Here is a 19,451-nt window from a genome sequence, read left to right as displayed (position 1 = left end):
GCCAGCAGCAGAGACCAACACTGCATTCCCAATATGACACCATCCCCTGAGGTGATCAGCCAGCAACCTAGTGGCAAGTTGATTACACTGGACCACTTCCATCATGGAAAGGGCAGCAGTGTTTTGTCCTTACTGGAATAGACACTTACTCTGGGTATGGATTTGCCTTCCGTGCATGCAATTCTTGTGCCAAAACTACCATCCATAGACTTACAGAATGCCTTATCCACTGTCAAGATATCCCACACAGTATTTCCTCAGATAAGGGACCCACTTCACAGCAAAGGAAGAGCAGCAATGGGTCCATGCTCATGGAATTCATTGGTCTTACCATGTTCTTAATCATCCTGAAGCAGCTGGCTTGATAGAATAATGGAATGGCCTTCTAAAGACACGATTATGGTACCAGCTAGGTGGTAATACCTTGCAGGGTTGGGGCAATGTTCTCCAGGAGGCTGTATTTGCTCTAAACCAGCATCCAACATATGGTGCTGTTTCTCCCGTAGCTAGAATTCATGGGTCCAGCAATCAAGGGGTGGAAATGAGAGTGGCACCATTTACTAATATCCCTAGTGACTCACTAGCAAGATTTTTGCTTCCTGTCCCCATGACCTTATGCCTGTGGGTCTAGAGGTCTTATTTCCAAAGGGAAGAATGCTCTCATCTGGAAAAACATAACTGATTCCATTGAACTGGAAGCTAAGAATGCTACCTGGCCACTTTGGGCTCCTTATGGCTCTGGATCAACAGGAAAGAAGGGAGTTACCATACTGGCTGCTGCGATTGATCCTGATTACCAAGAAGAAATCAGATTGGTATTACATAATTGAGGTAAAGAAGAGTATGTCTGGAATGCAAGAGATCCCTTAGGGTGTCTCTTAGTACTACCACGCCCTGTGATTAAAGTCAATGGAAAACTACAGCAACTCAATTCCAACATGACTGCTAATGACTCAGACCCTTTAGGAATGAAGATTTGGGTCATCCCACCAGGCAAAATACCGACCAGCTGAGGTGCTTGCTGAGGGCAAAGGGAATATGGAATGGGTGGTGGAAGAAGGTAGTTCTAAATACCAGTTACGGACACATGACCAGTCACAGAACTGAGGACTGTAATTGTTATGAGTATTTGTGCTCTGTTTTTTTTTATGTGTGCATCAAATATTTTTGTTTTCTTCACTTATAAAATATAAGATGCAAATGGGGCTAGTGTGTTTTCAGTTGTACATGTGTTAGTTCTATCATGTTAGATGCAAGTATGACTTTATAATTGTCTTTATTCAGAGATTATGTAAGGTTTAAGGAGATGTGTACATGTGCCAAGTTGACAACGGATGGACTGTCATGGCTAAGACTGTGTGTCAACTTGGCTGGGGCATGATTCACAGTGTTTATATGTGATCACTTCCATGATGGGATCTGCTGTGAGTAGCCAATCAGTTGAAAGGGAGTTTCCTTGGGGGTGTGGCCTGCAACCAAATATAAGCGGACCTTCTGGCTTTTTGATAGCTCTGGATCGTGTGGCTGCCTCCTGTTCATCTGAACTCTGTCTCTTGGGACCTGAGCTATCTGCTTGCCTGCCAATCTTGGGATTAATCAATCTTCACAGCCTATGAGCAAAAGCCCTGCTCTCTGATCTGCTGATCTTGGGTTCACCAGCCCCTGTAGCTACATGAATAGGGAGAAGCCTCTATTCTGATCCATGGACTTGGGATGTTCTAGCCTCTACAATTGAGTGATCTGTTTTCTTGATATAAATCTTTCTCTACATATATTTATATGTGTTACTGGTTTTGCTTCTCTAGAGAAGCCAGCCTAAGACAATGGGCCTGTCTATAGTTTGGCTGAAAGGTGGTTTCCAGGAATGGCTTCAGTTCCAAGTCAGAAGGGTTTCTTAGGGCCATAGTCTCAGAGACTCCTCCAGTCTCTGTCAGACCAGTAAGTCCGGTCTTTTTTGTTCTACTTTTTTCTCCCTATCTGCCTGGGACCCTCTGTTGTGACCACTGTTCTTTTCATGTTCACCTTGTTGTGGGAAGACTAACATATGTTATAATCAAGTGTGATGGATGGAAGGTAGAAATATAGGGTGCTATGGGAGTGTTGGGGGGTGGTTTCCTGTCAAAAGAGTCTTGCTGGGGAATTCCCCCTGAGGTGACCTTTCAAGTGTAAGAGTTAACCACGTAAAAGAGGCTGATGTTCTAGACATCAAGGCCATCATGAGCGAACAATGTGGCATTGTTGGGACAAAGTATAAATGAGGGAGTGGTCATCAGGGTTGGGTCATGGAGGATTTTGTCAACCCTGCTGAGGGGCTGTGATGATGGAGAGTCATTGAAGTGTGCCACTTGGCCAGGCTTTTTTTCACTTAAACAATTCATTCTGGTGAATGTGCATAGAATAGTTTGGAAGGGGGTCATGACTAGAAACAAGAAGACCACCAGGCAAGCCATGATGGTGGTCTGAATTAAGAGAAAGGCAGTGCTCCTGGAAGGAAGGTAGAATCAACAGAATTTTGGGTTTGATTTGTTGGCGATGGGTGAGGGCTAGAGTAATGGAGAAGAAGTAGTAAAGAATGACATCCATATTTCTAGTTTGGATAAATGAGTGAACTAAAATGCCTTAGACCCATAAGCAGAAGACATAAGGAAGAGTAGGTTTTGGCAGGAAGATTAGTTCTGTTTTAGATGGGCTTGGTTTGAGGTGCCTATGGAATACCCAAGTGGAGACGTCCAAGAGACAGTTGTATATGAGGTCTGCAGGTAAAGGGAAGATATCATAGAGTCATTTTATGTGTGGAGAAACAGCAACCTCCACTTGAGAAGGCCATAGGGAAGTGGTGTTCTTGGTGGGGGGCAGACCTCGTTTCAACGAAGGCCAGGAGATGGAGGTTCGGTGCTAGAACGGAGGTCCCTCAACAATTGGGCATAGGGGTTGATTTATGCTGATGACAATGCTTGGCCCATCCCCTCTGGAAACATCTGTCCATGGCCATACCCCAGTGAGGTATGGAGTCACATAAACTTTAGTCTCAGTACAAACTTTAGGAAATCTTGGGCCTCAGGATTACGTAATGCCTGGCATGCAACATAGAGCTCAATATCTGTTTATTCTCTTCCTCATTTTCCCTCAGCTGTTGGGCAGCGATGTGTTATGGTAGTATTGGAAGGGAGAGAGGACTGATTTTGGGGAACCCTCTTCAGGGTCTTGGGGGCATGTCCAATGCTTCACCAGGGCTGCAAGGGAGCTGATTTGCATTGTTAGAACATTGTCTTCTACCCATCCCTTCTCTTCCTTTCTCAGGGGTGCATTCGGGCCCTGTCTCTCTTCTTCTGAGGAGTAGGCATTTGTGACTGGTCGAGCAGGGCTGGTGAGCCACCTGCCACCTCCAAGCACAGCTCTAAGCCAGCGTGGTGGGGGCTCTGCTTCTGACACCAGCATGAAAGCCAGGAACTGGGCTCCCAGAAGGTGGCTGTGCCCGAATGGGAGCATGATGCTCGCCTTCGTCTCTCTGCTCAGTTGCTTGCTGGCCACCAGTGAGGCCAAAGTCTACAGCCGCTGTGAGCTGGCCCGATTGCTACAGGAATTCGGTCTGGATGGATACCGTGGATACAGCCTGGCTGACTGTAAGAACCCCTCCCACTGCTGGCCCTATCCCCCCATTACCATTCCCTCCCTCCCTCCTTCCGTGGGGAGCTTTCTGAGTCTCTGTGTTCTCACCTATAAAATGAGTGTTATAGGAGATGACAGGAGGAGAACACCCAGAACCGAGTTAAACCCATAGTGGGCAGGCAAGAGACAGCCACGTTGGAATTGCCCCTTCATTTTCCCTGCTGGTAAAGTCAGGAGCCAAAGGAGCAGCATAGTATAGTATGCTAAGCTTAATAATGGCCACAAGAACCTATTTAGACATTATAGGGTTGCTATGAATTGGAATCAACCCCATGGCAATGGGTTTTTCCTGAAATTGGTGGTTCAGTGGTAACAGTCTTGCCTTCCAATTCTGCCGGGTTCAATTCCCAGCCAATGCACTTCAAGTGTAGCCACCACCTGTCTGTCAGTGGAGGATTGCATGTTGCTATGATGCTGAACATGTTTCAGTGGAGCTTCCAGACTAAGACAGACTAGGAAGAAAGGCCTGGTGATCTACATCTGAAAATCAGCCATTGTAACCCTATGGATCACAAGAGTCTGATTCCACTGTGCAGAACCAGGCAGCATTTCATTCTGCTGTGCACGGGGTCACCGTGAGTCAGGGGATGACTGGACAGCAGCTAACAACAACAAAGACAACTGAAATTTAGAAAAAGACAAAATAAGCAAACCAGTAATACCAAACTCTGCAAGCGCTTAGCAATTTTAGAAAGCCAGCTATGAAGTATAACCACTTTTTGGCTCAATTTTTCTCTAGTCCCAGCCCCCTATAGAGAGAGATCACACCTGTGTCTTCCTAGTCTCACATTTAAAGATTTAGCTCTTGCTCATTCCATTCAACGAACATTTATTGGCCCTACTGTGTGCTGAACAATGAGACAGTGGGGAGATTGCCGGCCTGAGGTCCAGCCCTGACTCCTGCTTTGGTGGCTATATATGGCCTTAGGTAAGTCACTTTCCCCATCTGGTGCTCAATTGCTTCATCTGCAGAACAGGTAGGAAGGAGGCTGCCCTGACCACCTTGAGGCAGGAGGAGAGGCTCAGTAGGGAGAATGTGTGGGGCCTGCCCTGTGAGCCCTCTGGTCTGGGGTGGCCCTCCTGGGGCCTGGCTACCTCTCTCCCCTGTACTGTCTGACCCACCGACCTGTCTCTGCCCTACTCAGGGATCTGCCTTGCTTACTTCACAAGTGGCTTTAACACAGCTGCTGTGGACCATGAGGCAGATGGAAGCACCAACAATGGCATCTTCCAGATCAGCAGCCGGAAGTGGTGCAACAACTTCGATTCGAAGGCCCCCAACCTGTGCCGGATGTACTGTACTGGTAAGCAGGGCTTGCGCCCAGGGCTGGCTGGAGTAGGGGCAATGCATCAGCCTTTGCTCTTTCCCTTACAACTTGCTGGGCCTACCAAGGAGAGGGGGATAGGGCAAGTGATGATGATGAATCTGATTTGGGGGTTCCAGATGGGAGGCTGTCCTCAGAGGTATAGGAATGGAGGGAGGATTGCTTCGATAGAGGAGAGTGATGCCTGTGCTTCCAGAGTAGTCAAGAGGTAGAACTGGGCTTAGGATAGAAAAGGATGGTAGGATGTGTGTGTGTGTGTGTATGCAAGACTGAGGAAGTATGAGCAAGCAAACAAGTGAGCTTGACCCTGGATGCCCAGCTCCGCTCTCTGCTCCTTTGTTGTGTTTCTCTTCCTCCTACCATAGACTTGTTGAAGCCTAACCTCAGGGAGACAGTTATCTGTGCAATGAAGATAGCCCAAGGGCCCCGTGGTCTGGCCACCTGGTAAGTCACTTGAGCTGGACACCTTCTGAAGTGGTGTGTTTAGGACTGGCGGACAACATGAGGGAGGTAACCTTTTCCAAGTACCCATTTTGTGCCTGGGACCATGCCACAACTAATCCTCACCACAACTCTTGGTATACGTATTATACCATGAAAGTATTCACAGATGACACGCTGAGTTTCAGGGAGGATGAGCAGTTCAGTGGAGGTCACATAGCTGTAAGTGTTAAAGCCCAGCCTGGGAGATCAAGAGTCTGGTTCTTCCAAGATTCGCCTGTGTCATGATGCCTACTTAATGGTCCTCTAGACCAGGGCTTGTACACTTTTTTTTTTTGAGTGGTGGAATCTTTGGCCATAATAGATCTTGTGTAAAAGTTCAAAATGTACAACAGATCAGAGGAAAGCTGCTCTGCTTTAAGTGTGGGTGGGGGCTCCAGAGCTCACTATTTCAGCCTTCTTGTTTCCCACCTTTTTCACACAAGAAGGCTTATTTTTTTTAATATAATTTTAATGTGCTTTAGGTGGAAGTTTACAGCACAAGTTAGTTTCTCACTCAAAAACTTATGCACAAATTGTTTGTGCACTGGCTGCAATCCCTGCAATGTGACAGCACGCTCCACGTTTCCATCCCAGCTTCTCCATGTCCCTTTGTCCAGTTTTCCTGTCCCTTTCTGCCTTCTTGTCTTGCTTTTGGGCAGGAGTTGTCTATCTGGTCCCATATATCTGATTGAACTAGGAAGCATGTTCCTTGTTTGTGTTCTTGTTTGTTTTATAGGCCTGTCTAATCTTTGTCTGAAAAGTGGGTTTGGGAGTAGCTTCAGTTCTGAGTTAGCAGGGTGTCTAGGGGCCATAGCCTCAGCGAATCCTCCATCTCTGTCAGATCAGTAAGCCTGGTCTTTTTTTTTCACCACAAGATGGCTTTTGAAACCATCCTCACAGACAAGGGAGTTGCGATTACCCCATGTTACAGATGAGCATCAGGTGGAGAGTTGAAATAGAACACTAGTTCACAGTGGTGCGCCTGAGGTGGTTGCCTAGTCTCTTTGGAGGAGAGTTTCACTACTTAGTGTCTCCAGCCTTTCTTTTACTCAAATTTCTGGATGAGGGACCAGCAGGAAGGTAGAATCTGGGGAAGGTAAAATACTGTAGGTGGCTGATGCACCAGGACCATAAATGGAGGTAGCAGGTGATAAAGCTGGGGAGGCAGTTAGAAGGCATTGAATGTCAACCCAAGAGTAGAAGGACAGGGAAAGACTAAGGCAGGTGGAAACCTTTGCAGAAATCTAGGTGAGAAATATAGGGTCTGGACTGTGGCAGTTGCAGTGGTGATGGACAGGAGAGGGGCTGGGCATGAGGACTGTGAAGAAGGGATCAGGACAGGTAAGATGGAGCCAGGGAGGGAAAGGGGGCAGGTGAAAACGACTATGAGTGTAGAGAAGGTCCACAGATGGACCCTGACTGTGAATGTAGAGAATGCACAGAGGAACTCTACAAATCTAGAGAAGGTCCACAGATGAACTCTATGAAGGTAGAGAAGGTCAACAATGGACCCTGACTATGAATGTTGAGAAGTGCCACAGATGGACTTTGACTATAAATGTAAAGAAGGGCCACAGATGGACCCTATGAATCTAGAGAAGGTCCACAGATAGACCCTATGAATCTAGGGCCCACAAATGGGCCCTTGAAATGGCTGCAGCTTTGGAGATGTGTTGGTTTGAAAGCAGTTGAAACCCTAGGAACTGAGTCTGGAATGAGGCAGGCTCAGCGGGGCATCATGCATGCCTATAAACTCAAGAAGGATGAATGCAGGCTCAGGCACTAACCCAAGGGCTTGAGGACTTGGGGGTACCACCTTGGGATGGGAGAAATAGGCTCTTTTGAGTTGAGTCAAACAACAACTCTCTTTTGTACATTGAGAGTAAATCTGTGGCATGTATCACCCCTGAGGGTAGCTAAGGCTGAAAATAGGAAGTGGTTCCAGAAGGTGAAAGGGGCTGTTTGTTCATTCCATACACATGAATTGAGAATATACTCTGTGCCAGGCTCAGCGCTTGGTTGCAGAGATGGCAGAGACCCAAGACTTTGCCCTCAAGGACCTCACAGTCTAGTGGAAGAGACAAACAAGCCAATTGACCGCTCTTGGAGAATCGATCTATAGAGATCCCTTAGGGGAATTTGGGTTCTTTGACACTAACATCATAGAAGACACCAGTTTTCAGAGCTTGGGACCTCTGAGAACTTGGGACCCTAGGATTCCACGACCTTGCTTATCTCCCTCAAAGATGTCGGTTATGAAACTAGAACAGTACCTGTCCTGAATGAGCCCGTGAGCGAAAAAGTTACCAACAATTGAAAGACTCAGATTGGTGGCCAAGGAGAATTGGATGTGGGCACGATTTGCTAGCTGTGGATCTTGGGCAAGTAATTTTGCTTCTTAGCCTCAGCTTTTCATTTGGAAAATAGCATAAAATTTGCCCAGTCTATCTGGGGGAGGGTGTTAAATGGATGATAGGTGAGAGAGTGCTATATGTAAACTGTAAAGGTCTGCACACATGCAAAGTGGCATCATTATTTCCAGAAGCAGCAATGAGTTGGAAAAAACCATTGAACCGGGCTCCAGACTAGAAAAATGACTCTCTTAGGCATTCTCTTCCATTTTCTTTACTTCTTCCAGGTGATTCCTTGTTAATTAATCTGATTTACTCATTCCTCTTCCCTTTGCTAGCTTCTTTCCTCACCTCACTTTAGAGCCCCCATTCCCTTCCTGCTCCTCTCTGGGCAGTGACTGGAAGCTGCAGTGAGTGTGCCCTATTCCCTCCCCCTTCTCCATCTGCAGGGAGACCTGGAGGCATCACTGCCAAGGCAAAGACCTCAGCGACTGGGTGGATGGCTGTGACTTGTAGGAACCTCTCCAGAAGGACCAGACCAAACACAGCAGGCTGGAGATGTGGTTTGGATCCTGACCTAGACTTGAGGAGAAAAGCCAGCTAATAAAATGTAGTTTAACATAAATGTGGTTCTCAGCGTTCACTGGGTTTCAAAGTGGAGTGTTGGAAGCAGAGCAGCCTAGTATTCCCTCACCTGTCTACCTGGGCTGGGCTTCAACTGGACTCCAAAAAGCCCATTATGGAAGGCTTGCCTCAAACCGTGGTGGCCTGGTGGTCAGTGCCTCCCTTGTTCACACCTGGAAGAGTTTCTTAGACCCTTTACCTAGGTCTAGCATTGCCAGATTTAGAAAAACATATAAACAAAAAGCAAACAACAAAAATCAGGATGCTCCAGTTGAGTTTGAACTGCATATACACAACAAATAAATTTTAGTATAAGTATGTCCCAAATATTGCATGAGACCTATACTAAAATTTGATTTGTTGTGTATCTAAAATTCAAATTTAAGTCGGTGTTCTGTATTTTATATGGCAATTCTACTTGGGCCCGAAGTCTTGTACTGCTGATTTGGGTCTTTGGAACACTTATTTTCTGAGGCCTCGGGATGCAGGAGTGTTGGTGTCTTCCATCAGGAGGTGGTGATGATGCCTTGGCTCTCCAGCTGGTGACTACTAACACGATCTGTTGCTACCATGTGGTGGTGCACCATGACTAAAGATTGCCACCACGAGCTCTTTCACCAAGCTCTCCAGTGCCCTCTAGCAGAGGGAGATGCAAGTACAGTTGATAGTGATGGCTGCCCCATCCTGGGTAAGGAAGCCACCCCTGCCCTGGCGCTGCTGAGGCTGGAAGATGGGGTGGGAGATAGGGGTGGCTGTCAGACAACAAACAATACAGCTGGTTGCAGTTCCCTGCCTTCCCCAATACACGGGAAGATCAGAAGAAGATGGTGCTCTTCCCCATTAACCTGGAACTCCATCTTTCAGCTCTCCTGGTTCGACCGGGTCTGAAGAAGGAAGGTGGGCAGAGTCTCAGGATCACAATGAATGTGGTGGCAGGAACAGAAGCTGAGGTGACACAGAGATGTGTGAGAGGGCAGAGCCCTGAGTTCAGATTGGAGTTTCTTCTGGGAAGACTTCAGGGAGCCCTGCAAGTGCTGAACTGTTGATTGAGGCATGGCTGGTGGCTTCTAAGGAGAAGTGGGGACTATGATGTTGACTACCCCCAAGATCCGCCATCTCTGAATGCCACTGTGTTAGCAAGCACCAGGAGGGTGGCCAAGCGCCTGTAAATGGGGAAGCAGGCCAACAGGGCCAGACTAACCAGTAAGCAAGGTATGCATGGGCTTACTTGTGTTTCCTTACTAATCTGTAGTGCACAGTGCACTTACAGATTAGTAAGCACACACAGTAAGCCCGCGCATACCTTGCTTGTTGGGTAATTCATTCCTGCAGGCCAGTTTCCTTACATTGCTCATTTGGCCCTGCCTTGTGCCCCACCCTGACTTTTGGTTCTGCATCTCAGTGCAACTCTTGGCTCTAAGTCAAGGTGACGATCAGCTTGAGGGCTGGCCCTTCTACAAGTAGATAGTGTTGAAGAACCAGCTCCCTTCTGGAGTGGATGGTCAGTGCTTGATGGATTCGTTCTTATTAAGTCATAGGTAGGGAGACCATGGTATCTTTTTAATAATTAATTTAAATTAACAAATTAATAATAATAGGCAAACATTGTGTGCCTTCCATGTGCCATGCATTATCTAATTCAGATTCCAGAACAATAACTATGATGCAGTACCCTCTGGGAAGGAAGGAGAGAGGGGAGGATGTGTGAAGAAGGAGTGGAAGGAGAAGAGTAGCTGGGATAAAGGGGAAGAGATTTCTGTGTAAAATGGGGAAAATGAACTGAATTTTTTTTTTTTAATCACTTTTGGCAAGTCACTACATTCTTTGACCAGTTTCCAGAAGATTAATCTGAAATGGGCTTTTCTATTTCCTTTGTACTAAGGGTAGGGTATGAAGTAAAAGAACTGAACAGAAGATTTCAAAGGACAGCTCAAGAAGATAAAATGAAGTATTATAATGACATGTGCGAAGAGTTGGAAGTAGAAAACCTAAAGGGAAGAACACACTCAGCATTTCTTGAGCCGAAAAAACTGAAGAAAAAATTCAAGCCTCCAGTTGCAATAGTGAAGGATTCTATGGGGAAAATATTAAATGATGCAGGAAGCATCAAAAGAAGAAGGAAGGAACACAGAATCATTATACCAAAAGGAATTGGTCGACTTTCAACCATTTCGAGAGGTACCATATCAACAGGAACCGATGGTACTGAAGGAAGAAGTCCAAGCTGTGCTGACGGCAATGGCAAAAAACAAGCTCCAGGAATTGACAGAATATCAACTGAGATGTTTCAACAAACAGATGCAGTGCTGGAGGTGCTCATTCGTCTATGCCAAGAAATATGGAAGACAGCTACCTGACCAACCGACTGGAAGCGATCCATATTTATGCCTATTCCCAAGAAAGGTGATCCAACTGAATGTGGAAATTATTGAACAATATCATTAATATCACTTGCAAGCAAAATTTTGCTGAAGATCATTCAAAAGTGGCTGCAGCAGTATATCAACTGGGAACTGACAGAAATTCAAGCCAGGTTTAGAAGAGGACATGGAACCAGGGATATTATTGCTAATGTCAGATGGATCCTGGCTGAAAGCAGAGAATACCAGAGGATGTTTATCTGTGTTTTGCTGACTATGCAAAGGCATTCGACTATGTAGATCATAACAGATTATGGGTAATATTGTGAAGAATAGGAATTCCAGAACACTTAATTGTGCTCATGAGGAACCTGCACATAGATCAAAAGGCAGTTGTTTGGACAGAACTAGGGGCTACTGTGTGGTTTAAAGTCAGGAAAGGTGTGCGTCAGGGTTGTATTCTTTCACTATACCTATTTAATCTGTATGCTGAGCAAATAATCCGAGAAGCTGGACCATATGAAGAGGAACGGGGCATTGGGACTGGAGGAAGACTCATTAAGAACATGCATTATGCAGATGACACAACCTTGCTTGCTGAAAGTGGAAAGGACTTGAAGCACTTACTGATGATCAAAGACCACAGCTTTCAGTGTGGATTGCACCTCAACATAAAACAAAAATCCTCACAACTGGACCAATAAGCAACATCATGATAAATGGAGGAAAGATTGAAGTTATCAAGGATTTCATTTTACTTGAATCCATAATCAACACCTGTGGAAGCAGCAGTCAAGAAATCAAAAGACACATTGCATTGGGCAAATCTGCTGCAAAGGGCCTCTTTAAAGTGTTGAAAAGCAAAAATGTCACCGTGAGGACTAAGGTGCGCCTGGCCCAAGCTGTGGTATTTTCAATCGCATGCATGCGAAAGCTGGGTGATGAGTAAGGAAGACCAAAAAAGAACTGATGCCATTGAATTGTGGTGTTGGCAAAGAATATTGAATATACCATAGACTGCCAAAAGAACGAACAAATCTGTCTTGGAAGAGGTACAACCAGAATGCTCCTTAGAAGCACGGATGTCTTACATACATTGGTCACGTTGTCAGGAGGGATCAGTCCTTGGAGAAGGACATCATGCTTGGTAAAGTAGAGGGTCAGCGAGAGAGAGGAAGACCCTCAATGAGGTGGATTGACACAGTGGCTGCAACAATGGGCTCAAGCATAACAATGATTGTGAGCATGGTGCAGGACTGGGCAGTGTTTTGTTCTGTGGTACATAGTTTTGCTATGAGCCAGAACCGACTCAACCCCAGCTAAGAACAACAACAACGGTGGGGTGAGGAGCCCCTGGGTGGAACAAATGGTTCAACGCTTGACTACTAGCCAAAAGGTTGGCAGTTTGAACCTACCCAGAAAAAAAAACTTTGAAATAAAGTCCTGGCAATCTGCTCCCAAAAGGTCACAGTTTTAAAAACGTTACAGAGCAGTTCTCAGCACATGTGGGGTTGTCATGAGTCAGGATTGACTAGACGACAACTAACAGCAACAAGGTGAATGTTCCAGGGGATGATTGGCTTGCTCAGGTGCTGCCCTTTTTCCACCTGTGAGTACAGGTAAGGGGAGGCAGGGCCCCTGGAAGCTGAGGGAGGCTTTGCTGAGTGTTCTTCTTCAGCTGAGGTCCCTGTGCTCAGCCTATGTGATCCATATCCTCGGCAGGGATGGTTGTTATACTCTGGGTACCTAGAGTGGGGGCCTGTGGGAAGCTGGGCAAGTCAGATGGGTGCAACCTGTTAGGGGAAGGACAACAGCATCTACCGGACATCTTCTACAATGTGGCTGGCTATATGCCACCATTTCTTGCCTTTTTGCCTATTGTAAACTGGCTGCAACCCTCTATCCCACTGACTTGGAATACTTCAATAGTGGCCACTCTCAATGGAGTTACCATGTAGGATGAGACTTCTTTATCATCTCTTACTTACCATGTGTTGGGCATCACACAGGTGCTTTCCCTAGTTTATCTCAATACCCTCAAAACATTTCTAGGAGGTAGAAATTATCATCCTCATTTCTTAGGAGGAAACTGAGCCCCAGAGAAGTTCTAGAGCTCGCTCAAGGTGATGTGGTTGGTGGACCTGGGATTTGGATGGGACAGTTGGACTCCAAAGACTGGACTTTATCCTCAGCATGTCCCACCCTTCATAGCTGAGTGGAGGCCAAGCACCTGCACTTGGGCTCTCAGCAGGCTGGACCCCTAGGGCAGGAAGGGACAGTTAAGAGAAGATAGTGGAGAAGGAGCCCATCTTATCCATCAGCTCTCCATCATTCTCCAAATCCTTCAAGTTCTCTTCCGCTTTCAGCCTTTGCTCTTGCATTTCCTCTGCAAACTCGCCTGCCCAGCACCCTCTCCTCATCTTTCAAGTCTGAATCAAAACTTCCTCTGCCTCACCCAGGCAGGCAGACCCTGGTGCTTCTTTTGCAATGAGTGCTCGTGCCTCTTGTGCCTTCATTATAGCTCTTACTGTTCGACATGTTTGTGTGCATGTCTGTTTCCCACCTCTCCCCAGCTAGACTGTGAGCCCCTAAAGACCCCCAGTGCCTAACACAGAGCCTGGCACATACTGGGCACACAGAACACACTCATGGAGTGATGGAATTGGGACAGCGAGTCCAGCCTGGTGCTAGGAAGCCTTCTTCCTGCTGATTGTTGGCCCCTTCTCCTCTAAGGCTGCCTGAGCTGGGTATGCTTTGATGCCCACCAATCATTTTGAATTGGGTATATTTTACTAGAATATAATTGTACTTGAAAAGAAGCCATAAAACTATGAATTATGCTAAAGACAAATGGACCATAACAGCGGTAAGTTAGGCAAACGAGCCACTTCCTTCAGAGGCATGGAGTAGAAAACAACACCAAGGAGGCAAGACGTCTGGATCCACCTCCCAAAGAATCACTCAAAGCCATTATCAGGGGATCAGGTTTTTTTTTTTTTTTTTTTTTTTTTTTTAAGCAAAAAACACCATTGCAGCCCAACTCAGAAACTAACGAGATGTCAGCAGTGATGCGTAGGGATCCGTGGTAGCTGGAGAACATCACACACGCATTTCCTAGATGCAGTGGGTACTGTGGTCATGTTCTTGAGAATCAGACCACGCGGGATGCTTGCAAAGTAGATGCTATAGTTGCCTTCTAGGTAGGCAGGTCGCCCCATCCCTCAGAATCCCCACATACATAACATAATTTTATGAAATCACATTTCCAAGTTCTTCTCTTCATATTCATTTTCTGCTCTTTCATTCACTTTGCCATCTGTGAGAAGGCACCAGCAGACAAGCAGCAGCAGGTGCCAAAGGTTTAAAAAAATTATGGGACAAAAAAACTCAAAATTGATCAAATCCTATCTATTTTTTTTTTTCTCCTGCAAATTGAAAAATGACAGCCATTATGTCACTTTAGAAGAAATCTCGGTTGCTCTTCATGATGCTGCAGTGTTGTTTTGGAGGACAGTTTAGCACTTTCTAGACCAGGGGGGCCTTTGCCTAGGATCATTGGCTTCCTAGAGGATCACAGATGGGCTTGGGGGTCTGTAAACCCCTTAAAGTTGTGTATATCTCTGCGCCCATGCTCATTTTTTCTGGGGAGAGACTTCGTAGCTTTCATCTTATTTCCAAAGGCATTAGTAATCCAAAGAAGATTAAGAATCAATGTGCTGTAGGAAAAGCAAAGAAAATATAGAAAGTGTTTTACACACCTTGTTGTTGTTAGTTGATATCAAGGTGATTCCAACCCATGGTGACCCCATGTGTGCAGAGCAGAACTGCTCCATAGGGTTTTCAAGGTTGTGACCTTTCAGAAGCAGATTGTCAGGCCTGTCTTCGGAGGCACCTCTGGGTGGGTTCAAACCACCACCCTTTCAGTTAAGCCATTTGCACCATCCAGGGACTCCTTATACACATTAGCTCATTTAATCCTCATAATATCCCCGTAAACCAGGCATCCTCATCTCCATTTTGCTGATGGGAAAACAGAGGCTTGGAACAGTAAATTAAATATTTGCTTAGATGCCTGACATCCCTTTTCAACTTGGACCCATAGACTGTTAGAGTTGGGAAGAACCAAAGAAATTATCTGTTCATTTCTACCCCTCCCCTTTTAGATAGAAGGAAACTGAGGTTCAGAGAGCTGAAGTGAACTGTCCAAGGTCCTGTGGCCAGTTTACAGCAGAAATGGGTTAGAAATTCAGCCTTTTGACTCTCTACCCACAGCCTTTGCCAACCTATTGCTTTGTTCTTGAAAAGCAAGTGCACATATGTTTCATCGAAAGAGAAGTTGAATTAGTGAGAGACTCTCCTTTTTTGACCTGTCCTCAGGCTGCGTTGGTTCCCAGCTCGGTTTCATGGTCCCCAGGGACCTCATAGGCCCAGACATATTCAACCCATTAGCCTTAGGAATACACAAGCAAATGAATGCACAAAAAGATTCCATGGGCTACAAATCTCACACGAGCAGGGAGAAAGCCATTAGCTAAATAAATAAATCCTTGGCTTGGGGAACATCTGCACAGACGCTGGGAAAGAGGGGAAGGAACATGAAGATTTTAGCCACAACACTACCTTCAGCATGGGGGTGAGGTCCTTCATCCTTTGGCATCTACCTACCTCTTGGTGGTCATTTTGGTCACTTTCCCTTTCCCTTCTTTGGTTGGGTCCCACGATGTATGTGCCATCCCTGAACTGTGCTTTCTCCAGATTCTTGTCCTTTGCCTAGCTGTCTCCCTTACTCTCCCTCACCTGGAAAACTCGTATTCCTCTTTTGTAGTCTGTTTCCTTGTCCGTTTCCCTACTCTGACTACGATTCATTGAGGCGAGCGCCCAACACATAATAAAACCAGTGCCGTCGAGTCGATTCCAACTCATAGTGACCCTATAGGACAGAGTAGAACGGCCCCATAGAAGTTTCCAAGGAGAGCCTGGCGGATTTGAACTGCCGACCCTTTGGTTAGCGTCAGTAAATACAAGTCTAATGAATGGCGAGCCCGCGTTGTTTGTGCATTTCCTTCCTTTGTTCCCCTGCCCCCTCCCCGACTATGTCTGAAAGCTTGCTCTGTGCAGCCTGGGGTCTTAACTGGCTGCCTGCAGGCCTCCTCCCCCAGAGGCAAATTCCTTGTCTTCTCCGAGCTCCCTTTCTTCTCTGTAACAAGGGAAGCTATTCGGGGACCTCATAGAGGCTCTCAGTCCGGGCTCTGCGTTTGGTTCTCAAAATCAAATTGAAATCTCTGAGCTTGTGGAGGGAGAAATGACCAGGTTTCTCCTTGAGTTCTGTTGTGTGCTGTGTGCAATGTACAGTGTGCTGCGTGCAGTGTACAGTGTGCTATGTGCAGTATACAGTGTGCTGTGTGCAGTGCGCTGTGTGTTTTCTGCTGTGTGCAGTGTGGTTTGTGCTGTGGCAGTGTGCAGTGTTCACTGTGCAGTGTGCAGTGTGTCATGTGCAGTGTACAGTGTACTGACTGCAGTGCGCTGTGGCAGTGTGCGGTGTGCTGTGTACAGTGTGGCATATGCTGTCTGATATGAGCTTTCTGCTGTGCGCACCGTGCAGTGTGTTGTGGGCTGTGTGCTGTGTCTCCTGCTGTGTGCAGTGTGATGTGTTCCTTGTGAAGTGTGTAGTGTGAAGTGTGCAATGTGCTGTGTGCCATGTGCAGCAAGCAGTTTGCTGTGTGCTGTGTACAGTGTGGCATATGCTGTGTGATATGAGCTCTCTGCTGTGTGCACCGTGCAGTGGTGTGTTGTGGGCTGTGTGCTGCGTGCCTTCTGCTGTGTGCACTCTGCTTTCTGCTGTGTGCATTGTGCAGTATGTGTGTGCTGTGTGGTTTCTGCTGTGGGCTTCTGGGCTCAGGTGCAATGAGCCAGCTTTACCTGAGGGAAAACATTACCCACTCAGATCACACCTGCGGGTGGGACTTGTCTCTGGCTTCCTCACTCCCAGCTCTCCAAGGACATTTTCCCAGAGATCAACCCTCCCCTCACAAACTCTTGTCTTCCCCTTGTCAGGGCTTGTGGCTCCACAGACTTTTCACCAGGCATGCGCATGGTTAAAACTCTCACAGAAATAGCTTCAGGCTGGAAAGAGGGAAATAACTTCAGCCTTTCTGCCAAGAACAACAAAGCAAAAGCAAGTAAGCGGCCAGCTTGGTGCCTGGCAGAGCGACACACAGAAATGCCCATTCCCTTTGCACGCCTCATCTGTAATAAACCTCACTGACTTGGCTTTTGAGGTCATGTGCATTCATTCATTCACTCATTCATTCATTTTTCTGACCCTCTAAGGTCACTGGGAATTCCTGGTAGTGCAAATGATTTGCTCTTAGCTACTAACTGAAAGGTTGGCAGTCCAAACCCACAGCTCCAAGAAAGAAAGGGCTGGCGATCTGCTTCCATAAAGATTGCAGCCAAGAAAACCCTATGGAGCAGTTCCACTCTGTAACACACGGGGTTGCCATGAGTCAGAATCGGTGGGATGGCAATGGGTTTGGTTTTTTGGGTTTGGTTTGGACTTGTGATCACGCCACAAACTCCTGGCCTTCATGTTTTCATTTAGGTCATTCCTGAAAATGTGACATACCTCTGAGCCTCTTCTGTTCATGACACCTCTCCAGGTTTTCACTAAGGAAATGACTGCACTCAGCTACTTGTTTGGAAAAAACACAGAAACCACTCAACAGGATTTAGACATACAACTGGGTCTTTTGTTAACAACCAGTTAATATTCAGTAGCTCGTTATTGATTTACACTCTTTTTAAGTGGGTTAAGTATGTTAAGTGTGTAGACCAAGCTGAACAAAGCCAGAACCCCCAAATCAGAAGGGACACATCGCAATCCAAACCCTTTAGAATATTCTTTGCTCTATCTCAAATTGATTTTTCTTTTTTTCTGGAAAGGAAGCCAGGGTTCCAACGGAGCAGTTCAAATTGCAACTTAAGCTATAGATTTTTTTTAAAAAAGTCATGAAACCGTTAAACTGAAACAAGGTAGAGCATTGAACAGACTCCCAGCTAGCTGAGTAGATGCTTCATTTGGTTCTTGTCCTTGGTGTCAGCAGTCTGGGGACACCCTTCAGAGCCCTGTCCTTCTGCATCCAACAGTCTAGCCACCACCGGGAAGTTTTCCAGCCTGATACAGTGAGGAGTGAGTTTGTCTTGGGGGAGGGAATTCCACGCCTGGCAAAGTGTGGAAAAACAATCTGTCTCAGTACTTCTTGCTTTAAGTGAGTCAGCCTAGTTGATCTACAAATAGAATCATGAGCCTGGGAGCCTGGGGATTTAACTTTGGCACTGTCACTAACTCACTGAGTGACCCTAGGTGAGTTCCTCTTCTCTACTCTGGCTCTGCTTGTTTGGGATATGATGGCATTAGGTTATAGGGTCTGAAGGGCCTGTGACAGGCAGAATGAGGAGCCCTGGTGGCACAATGGGTAAGCGCTCAGCTGTTAACCAAAAGCTTGGCGGTTCAAACCCACCCAGCAGCTTCGCGGGAGAAAGACCTGGCAATCTGCTCCTGTGAAGTTTATAGCCTAGAAAACCTTATGGGGGCAGTTCTACTCTGTCACATGGGGTTGCTCTGAGTCGGAATAGATTCGACAGCACCTAACAACAACCAGGATAAAAAAAACCCCGCTGTCGTCAAGTCGATTCCGATTCGTAGCAGCCCTATATATCCTTATCCTATTTCCTGGAACCTACTAATATGTTATTTTACTTGGTAAAAGGGATTCTGTAGATGTGATTAAGTTAATAATTTAGTGGGAGATTAAGCCAATTTAATGGGAGATGGGAGTTTATCCTGGATTTTTGGGTGGGCCCAATCTAATCCCAAGGACCCTTAGAAGTAGAAGAGGGAGGCAGAACAGCAGTCAGAGTTAGAGGCAGACGTGACTGTGGAGGGAGGTCAGAGTGATGCGACGTAAGAGCTCTGCCCGCAATTGCTGGCTTTGAAGATGTAGGAAGGGGGCCCTGAGCCAAGGAATGTGGGTGGCCTCTAGAAGCTGGAAAAGGCAAGGAAACAGATTCTCCCCTAGAGCCTCCAGAAGGAATGCAGCCCTGCCAACACTTTGATTTTAGCCCAATGAGACCCGTGTCAGGCTTCTAACCAATAGAATGGCCAGATAATAAATTTGTGTTTTTTTAAGCCACTAAGTTTGTGACAATTTATGATAGCACCCATAGAAAATGAATGCAGGGCCCTTTCCAGCAACTTCTGTACTCCGTTTCTAAAAACGAACGCCCAGCTTTGCCAATAGCCATGGGCCACCCCAGTCGAGAGAATGTTGGGGAGGAGATAGCCCAGGAAGGGAGGAGGCATCGTGGGGACCTTCTGTCCCAGCCACCTTCTGGAGGCCACAGCTTGTGCACCAGTATGCCTGATACAACTTGTCCCACTGGGGAGGGGAAGTAGTACTGCCACAGACTTTGAGTCTGAAGGGGCTTCGACACATCCTCTGGTCCTGTACGTTCCCTTTGCACAGGTAAGGTGTTATCTTCACCCTAAAATTGAGGGAATTAGATTCAGAGTGGTGCAGTCTCATCCATTGCCATGCAGCTCCTGAGAGAAGAAAGCCATGGGGCCAGGTTCTGGCCCC

General features: G+C 46.5%; 1 protein-coding gene across 1 annotated transcript; it reads left to right on the top strand.

The window, feature by feature from the left end:
* Window positions 1-771: 771 nt before the first annotated feature.
* SPACA3 (sperm acrosome associated 3) lies at window positions 772-8,344 on the top strand. Its single transcript, XM_010594226.3, has 4 exons — window positions 772-3,623; window positions 4,815-4,973; window positions 5,360-5,438; window positions 8,278-8,344. The coding sequence occupies exons 1-4, from the start codon at window positions 3,437-3,439 to the stop codon at window positions 8,342-8,344; spliced, it is 492 nt and encodes a 163-aa protein (XP_010592528.1). The 5' UTR covers window positions 772-3,436.
* The last annotated feature ends 11,107 nt before the right edge of the window (window positions 8,345-19,451 follow it).

Source organism: Loxodonta africana, chromosome 18 (assembly GCF_030014295.1).
Source record: "Loxodonta africana isolate mLoxAfr1 chromosome 18, mLoxAfr1.hap2, whole genome shotgun sequence".
Taxonomy (NCBI): Eukaryota; Metazoa; Chordata; class Mammalia; order Proboscidea; family Elephantidae; genus Loxodonta; species Loxodonta africana.
This window is presented reverse-complemented; position numbering and strand designations above follow the sequence as displayed.